Here is an 8337-nt window from a genome sequence, read left to right as displayed (position 1 = left end):
TTCCTGGTAAGCCAGCTCATGGGCTACAAAGATTAATAGAAATGGGTTAGATTAATATGTAAGAGCTAGCCAATAAGAGGTTGGAACTAATGGGGTCAAAATAAATAAATAAATAAATAAATAAATAAATAAATAAATAAATAAAAGAATACAGTTTCGGTGTAATTATTTAGGGTAAAGCTAGCCATGCGGGCAGCCGGGTGGGGAAAGTAGCCCCACCGCTCCTACTACTACACTCCCCCAACCTAGAGAGTCCAGGATTACCACAGAAGTGCCATGTAGTGTTGTACATCGACGGGATTGCAGAAGATGTGGCCTTCCAGGGCAGGCGTGGGCTCTTGGAGCCAGAGAAATAGGGTGTCGCTGGTGCCCAGGCTGACCTGAGGAGAGCAGAGCAGAGGGTGAGGTGCCTACGGTGGCTACCAATGCTCCCTTTCTGCAAGGGATGCACGCCACATCCTGCCACCCCTTCACCCAATCACTCCATTCCTCACACTGCAGGTGACAACTGCCACCTCCTCAGAGACACTTCTTCTTGACTCTCCCCATACCAGATGAGGTAAAGTTACAACCCAGATCCAGGTTCTCATGAGCACCATGACTACCTTTCTAGAACTTAATACAAAATCATCAAAATACTGGTTCCCCAAATGGCTTCCCTGCTAGGTGTAGAAAGCCATAGAATAAACCTTCCCATGTACTTGGGAGTCCACAGCGCCGGCCCACGCCCAACACTTTCACACCACGCCCAGCAAGCAAGGGCCATGCTTGACATCAGAGAAGGGCAATGACTAGCTAAGGATAGACCGTGGGACACCGTGCTCTTTAGAGGCAGCAGCCCCTTTGATGTGTAGCAAACACGTAGCTGAGCACCTTGGCCCCCAGGACAGAAAGTCTAGGAGTGAGGAGCTGCCTTACCGCAATGTCACCTTCCTCTAGCCTCATGCCCGCCAGCGATGCTGAGGGTGGGAGGGAAATTCCAGGTTAGCAGGAGTCACGTGATCCACAGAGCAAACTGCAATAACCGCCCAGACAGCAGCACAGACATTAACCGACAGTTCAGCAAGCTGAGGGTTCCAGGAGCCCCAAAGGTGACAGGGGTCAAAGGATGAGCTGCTCTAGACAAGGCCCCCGATTTGGGTTGAAAAGTCTGTTTTCTCAGGGATTGAAACCCCACCCCTACCCAGTTCTCCAAGAAGTCCAGAGAACCAAGCAGACCAGACATACGGGACAGGGAAGCCCAAGGAGAGGCTGACTCTATGAGGTCTTCCAGGACGAAGGAAGGGCTGAGGTCATGTGACTGCCCCACCCCCAGACACAGGGTCCCCAGCAACAATCTTTCTGTGGCCCCATTGCTGATACACCCCCACCTCTGAAGAAGACATGGCACAGAGCTGGTGCCCACTAAATGTCAAATGAAGGAGAAATGGGACAGGGACAGACACACATGAGCTCGTCTAGAGGGCTGGGCATCAAGGCTGTGCACATGCCCAAGCACTGAAGACAACAAGGCAAAGCTTCCTCAAGGCAAAGAGTAGGTTTCCCTGTGGAGCACACAGCATACTCCTCAGAGTGGCCTACTGGTCTTTCTTCAGAGACCAGAGCGATGTGCGATTCTCCTCTGTATGCTGTAAATATGTTTGATTGCCGTTGGTTAATAAAGAAGCTGCTTTGGCCTATGGCAGGGCAGAATAGAACTAGGTGGGAAAACTAAACTGAATGCAGGGAGAAAGAAACTGGAGTCTGGCAGACGTCATGTAGCTTCTGAAAGAGAAAGACGCCAGAATTGTACTGGTAAGCCACAGCCTCTTGGCAATACATAGATGAATAGAAATGGGTTAATTTAGATATAAGAGCTAGCAAGGAATATGCCTGAGCCCTTGGTCAGCGTTGTAATTAATACAGTTTTTGTGTGATTATTCAGGTCTGGGTGTCTGGGAAATGAAAGTGAAGTCTCTGTCTACACCAGAGGTCTTGAGAGTCCATGAAGGAGAAGAGGCAAGGTGGGGAGGGGGGCACAAGAAGCAAACTGTGTTTATGGATCTAATGACCTCAAAACAGTGCCCTCGGAGAAGCCGAGATAGTAGCCGGAATAGGAAGGAGGAGGGATAGAGAGATATCTGCCTTTTTATTATTATCAACATTTCCCTTTATTTTACAGACCAACCACAGTTTCCCTTCCCTCCTCTCCTCCTGGTCCCTCCTCCCTACTCCCATCTACCCCTTCCCCATCCACCCACTCCTCTTCCATCTCCACTCAGGAAGGGGAAAGCTTCCCATAACTACCCTTTTTACACCCACCAACCTTCACGGAGACAGCACAGGCCTGATCTCATGCCCGAGCAGGTGGTCAGGACCAGGCTGGGGTTGAGACAGAGTCAGATTTCAGAGAGAAAGAAAACACCACAGAAGGCTTCATCAAGAAGCTGGACTGTGGGCTGAGTGTGGTGGCATGCCTTTATACCCCCAATGTTGGTCCCAGCGTTGGAGAGGTGGAGACATAATAGATCTTTGAGGCTCTACCACAAAGTGGCCTACTCTAACTGAGGGTTCCAGGTTAGTGAGAAACCCTACTTTAAAAAGGAAGGTAAGCAGCATATGAGGCATGGCAGACAGCAGAGATTATCCTCTGGTCTATATATGCACACACACACGTGCACATGCATCTGCACACACAAGTGCATCTGCATACACAAGTGCACCTGCATACACAAGTTCACCTGCACACACAAGTTCACCTGCACACACAAGTGCACCTGCATACACACATGAGAGAGACATGAACAAGAAGACGAGTGTAATTCTTTAAAAGTCCAGTATGAACAAGGTGTGGTGGCTCACATCTGTATTCCCCATACCCAGGGAAGGAGGACCGATGAGGACCTGAGGTCAATCTGGGCTACAAAGGAAGATCCAGGCTTTCAGAGGGACACCCCATCTCAGTTAGATATCTATGGAGAAAGGCAGGAAGTCCAGCAAACCAACAGTCACTTGGAGAGCAACTCCTCCTGAGGCACTTACCTGGGTTGTCCCCAGTGAAGGCCACCACTTTGCATGCCGGAGGGAATCCATAGCGCTGGACATAGTAGGAAGAAATGGCTCCCTAGGGAGAAAGAGAACCTGTGTTCTGCTGATGTAACCACAGCCTGCTCAGCACAGCCATGGTCACCACAACCCAGGAGACCCCTGGCTCCAGGTCACTGGAGCTGAAGAATCTTCTCAGGCCATGAGGATGCTGTGAGCATCTGTGGCAGAGCCTGGAGCACCATCATCCTTCCCAGCCACACCCAGCAGAAGGAGGCCAGAACAGGTATGGAACCACAGGCCTGAGGTCACCTAGAGAATCATGGGAGTCTGAGATTGAGGGTAGTTAGAATATAGCGATCTCTAACTTGTACCTACTTTGTGAACACCAAATTCTGGATACAATGTTGAAGAAAGTAACAGAACATTGGGAAGCAAGCTCACAGATACAGCAAATGCCTTGCTTCCTTGTTTATTATGCCAACAACCAGACTAGAATAATCAGATAGGCAAGTACATAGAACAATGTTCTAAAAAAAAAATAACCTCAGGGTTAGCTTGGGCTACAAAGCAAGTTCAAGGCAAGCCTGAACTAGATAGCATACTCAAGGCCAACCTGGACCACATGAGACTGTCCTAAGAAAAAGGGGGTAGATTAAGGGTGTAGTTTATCTGTCAGAATGCTCAACTAGCCTCCATAAAACACTGGATTTGAACCCCAGCACCCTGTAAAACCAGGCATGGCAAGGGGGCTGGAGAGATGGCTCAGCGGTTAAAAGCACTTAGTGCTACAGCAGAAAATCTGGGTTCAGTTCCCAGCACCCCATGGTGACTCACAATCGCTCATAACTCCAGTTTCAGGGAATCTTCTGACTCTGTGGGTAATGCATGAACATGGTGAATGCACAGACATATAGGCAACCACTCTCACACACAAAATAAATTAATCTTAAAAAAAAATTTTAAGACAGACATGGTGCTGTACATGTAATCTTAGCACTCAGAAAAGGCAAGGCCAGCCTGGGCTACACAGCAAGTTCTGGGCCAGCCTGGGATCCCAGAAGGCCTGTCTCAAAAATTAATAATAATAATAATAAAACTAAAGAAAATTAACCAAAAATTAGCAATTTATGGTAGGGGACTCCTTTAAAACAAGAGCAGAGATCATCTCTTCCCAAAGAGATAAATATTATATAGAAAGAAGTTAGAAAAGGCAGGGCATGGTGGTTAATGCCTATAATCCCAACACCTAGGAAGCTGAGACAGGAGGATGGTCATAAATTCAAGACCAGTCTGGACTACACAGCATTAGGTCAGCATGGACTACAAAATAAGATTGTCTCAAAGAAACAATATTTTTTTGTTTTGTTTTGTTTTTTGAGACAGGGTTTCTCTGTGTAGCCCTGGCTGTACTGGAACTTACTTCATAGACCAGACTGGCCTCAAACTCACAGAGATCTGCCTGCCTCTCTCTCCAGAGTGCTGGGATTAAAGGTGTGCACCATCACCACCTGGCAAGAAACACATTTTTAAAGTATTTTCCCCCAGTGTAGGGGAAGACATCTTGGTTCCAGCCATGTTTGTTTCCATCACAACAAGCCATCCCCTGGGAAAAAGAAATATCTTGACCTGGGTTGCCTCAGAAGCCAGGGAGTGATGGGCCTGCAAGCAGGTTAGCTTGGGGGAGTGACCTAGGAGACTGGAGAAAACAAGAGACCACTGTCCCATTGGGCACCCCAAAGGCCACAGAGGCTGAAGCCACAGAGGAATCTCTGGAAGCTGGGATTGGTCCTGAGGATGGTCTCTCTGGGTACAAGTCAGAGGCAGTCACTCACCCACTGGTTCCCATGCCTCTTTGATATGGCTGCCCTACACACTCATAGGACACATGAGTCAGGGACGTCCAATACAGAAAGTATGGCTCCAGCAGGGGTGACGCCTGCATGAAGCCATTGTGACTTTTGATGCACTGTTTGTTAGTAAAAAATGCATTCTTCAGAACTGGTTCTTTCCGATTCCTCCAGCACTCACCTCTGAAAATGACTCCCTTAGATGCATTCTTGGTGTAGGGAGAGCAAAGCCTTAGGCAAAGCCTTAGACAAAGACTTGGTCTCCATTTCACATAAAACAAAAGGCCATGGATCGCAGTAGCATTCCAGGGGCTCAGTGTACAGACAAAAAACAAAAATAAAAGCGAAATTTCCACACTTCAACAATCAGGCCACATCCACTTACTTGGGGCTTGACCCCTCGTGAGCCATGATATCTTATATACAACTGAAGCCTAACTTTCTAGTTGTTTGTTTTTGGAGACAGGGTCTCCCTGTGTGGCTCTGGCTGTTCTGGCACTTGCTATGTAGACCAGGCTGGTCTGGATCCACCTGCTTCCACCCTTCGGTGCTAGGATCAAAGGCCTAGGCCACCACCCCATGCTTAAATCCTACTTTTTTTTTTTTGAGACAGGTTTCTCTGTGTAACCCTGGCTGTCCTGGCTGTCTTGGAACTAGCTCTGTAGACCAAGTTGCCCTTGGATCCACCTGTCTCTGCTTGGGATTAAGGCCCAATGGAAGCCTAATTCTTAATGAACATGGCATGTTACAAATGCCCCAGTCTCAAATAAAACAATGTATGCTGTAACGTTCCTTGCTCAGCAAGGTAACTTGGTATCTGCCTGTCCACCCTGATGGGGACCCCACACCATGGGACAAGAGCTAACTCCCGCTGGCTACAGTCTGAACTCCCATGGTCTTTCAGCAGCGGGATCCTATCAGGACACTGGGCCTCTGTGTTTTAAATAATTCTCCCTTGGTTTATGCTTTGGTAATTTTTTTATGTCTGCACCACTGTCTGGCCTTCTGTGCTGTTTCAAACAGAAGCTGTCAGTTATCTGTTTGCCTTTTCTGTCTTTTTGGCTTGCGGCATCCACGCCTTTGAGCTTTGCACTGTAGGCTTCTCTGGGCAGGATTTCTCTCCCTTCAGCTCTGCGTACTGGCTTCACAGAATACCTGGGGAACAGTGGTTTGGTGTTCTGCCCATGGTAACAAGTCAGTGAGAATCTTTTTTTTTTTTTTTTGGTTTTTCGAGACAGGGCTTCTCTGTGGCTTTGGAGCCTGTCCTGGAACTAGCTCTGTAGACCAGGCTGGTCTCGAACTCACAGAGATCCGCCTGCCTCTGCCTCCCAAGTGCTGGGATTAAAGGTGTGCGCCACCACCGCCCGGCGTCAGTGAGAATCTTACGGGAAAACAGTGGCTATGCCTGAGTGTGGCAACAGCCCATCTTCCTGGTGGCCCGTGACCATGACCCAAGGCTCCTCCTTCCTTCACTATCGGCCATCTGTCCCATATGGGATTCTTTTTTATTGTTCTGGCTTCATATGTGTGTCATGTGTATCAAAAGACACCATGGACCTCTTTACTCCCATGTCTCCTCTGTATAGTCAAGAACAGGGCTGGCCAACTGGATCACACTTGGGTGTTCAGTCCATATCCATTCCAAATGGGAGGCACTATACTCGTGGTCAAGTGCCCTTAACTTACTAGTGTGTCCAACCACCATCCAAATACACTATGTCTCATCTCACTTGCACAGGAGCCTTGTAAGAGAGACAGGATTATTCCCAGATGAGGAAGCGGGAACACTGATTAAACAGAAGCATGCTGGGCTTGGTATGGTGGCACACATCTTCAACCTCAGCACTGGGGGGCAGAGGCAGGTGGGTCTCTGTGCACTCTGGGCCAGATGGTTCCAGGCCATCAAGGCCTCTATAGAGACTGTGCCTCCAAACAAAACAAAACAAAACCAACAATGAACCATAAGCAGGCAGGCCTGAGCAAAGCTGGGGTTTAATCTTGGTCAGTGTGATGCCAGGGCCTGTGGTCTATCAGGTCCTTAGCGCTTATGTTTTCCAGAGCCTGCCAGCTGCCCTCTTCCATGCCAGTGCCCAGAACCTCAGCACGGTGCACTTTTACCCCTAGGTGTGCAGACCCAAAAATTATTCTGAGAGTTTGGAAATCTAGCTCTGCTGTGGACAAGTCCCTAATCCAGATAGTCAGATATTCTGACTAATGTCAAATGTTGAGTTTAAGTAAAGTGTGTGTGCATGCACGTGTGTGTGTATGTGTGTGTGTGTGTGTGTGTGGATGTGCATGGATGTGCACACCCTCCTAGGCTCCACCAGAGTGCCAGTACCCCGCAGGCGCCATCACTGAAAAGAGGACTTACCACAACTGAGCACGAAGGGACTGGTGAGCCGAGTTTCTCCTCCAAACGGGGGGCACAGGCACCAAGGCAAGCTTGGGACCAGACTTTCTCCTGGATCTTCAACAAATTCATTCCAGAACCTAAGCAAGGAAGGAAGAAGGAAAGAAATAAAAATAAAAACATCTGGAGAGCCGTGTGTGTGTGTGTGTGTGTGTGTGTGTGTGTGTGTGTGTGTGTGTGTGTGTGGTGGTGCATGCCTTTAATCCCAGCACTTGGGAGGCAGAGGCAGGCAGATCTCTTGTGAGTTCGAGGCCAGCCTGGTCTACAAGAGCTAGTTCCAGGACAGGCACCAAAGTTACAGAGAAACCCTGTCTCAAAAACAAACAAACAAACAAAAACAAAACATCTGGAGGCTGGGGCATTGGCGGAGGTGGTGAAATTGGCAGAGAGAGCTAGTTCTCTAGTGTAAATGTATGGCCGGGTCTCTTTCTTTGTTTTTGCTTTTTAAGATTTACTTACTTATGTATGAATGTTTGCCTGCATGTATGCCTGTGCACACACATTTGCAGTGCCAGTGGAAGGCAGAAAAAATGTCATATGCTCCTGAAACTGGAGTCACAGATGATTGTAAGCTGTCATGAGGGCTGGGAACAGAGCCCAGGGCCTCTACAGGAGCTCTGAGCCATCTCTCCAGCCCTGTGGCTGGACCGATTTCATCACAGAAGGAAGGCAACACACTTTGACCCCCTTGGACCCAAAGCCAGGAGGCAGCAGGGTCCATGTAAATATACCATGTCTCTACCTCCTCCAAATACTCTCCGCAGACACTTGTCACAGGGAAGCCTGAAAATCTGCTGTTCTGAGGCCCCCTCCCTCCCTCTCTCCCTCCCTGCAAGCCCCTCTCTCATTGCCCCCTCTCTCCCTCCCTCCAGGCCCCTCTCTCATTGGCCCCCTCCCTCCCTCCCTGCAGGCACCTCTCTCATTGCCCCCTCCATCCCTGAAGGTCCCTCTCTCACTGTCCCCTCCCTTCCTCCCTGCAGGCCCCTCTCTCATTGCCCCCTCCTTCCCTCCTCCCTCCCTGCAAGCCCCTCTCTCATTGCCCCCTCACTCCCT

At 49.0% G+C, this 8337-nt stretch overlaps 1 protein-coding gene across 5 annotated transcripts in view; it reads right to left on the bottom strand.

Annotated features, from left to right (window-relative positions):
• Xylb (xylulokinase) overlaps positions 1–8337 on the bottom strand; it is a 37241-nt gene that overhangs the window by 13755 nt on the left and 15149 nt on the right. For all 5 annotated transcript variants that reach the window (XM_005348085.2, XM_026779398.1, XM_026779397.1 and 2 more), the window contains 4 exons: positions 7246–7364; positions 3022–3103; positions 919–959; positions 265–380 (listed from right to left, as the gene is read on the bottom strand). In XM_005348085.2, the coding sequence (XP_005348142.1) occupies positions 265–380; positions 919–959; positions 3022–3103; positions 7246–7364 (358 nt within the window). The remainder of the gene's footprint in view (positions 1–264; positions 381–918; positions 960–3021; positions 3104–7245; positions 7365–8337) is intronic.

This window comes from Microtus ochrogaster, chromosome 5 (genome assembly GCF_000317375.1).
Source record: "Microtus ochrogaster isolate Prairie Vole_2 chromosome 5, MicOch1.0, whole genome shotgun sequence".
Lineage (NCBI taxonomy): Eukaryota > Metazoa > Chordata > Mammalia > Rodentia > Cricetidae > Microtus > Microtus ochrogaster.
Note: the sequence above shows the minus strand (reverse complement) of the source record. Positions and strands in the feature narration are given on the sequence as shown.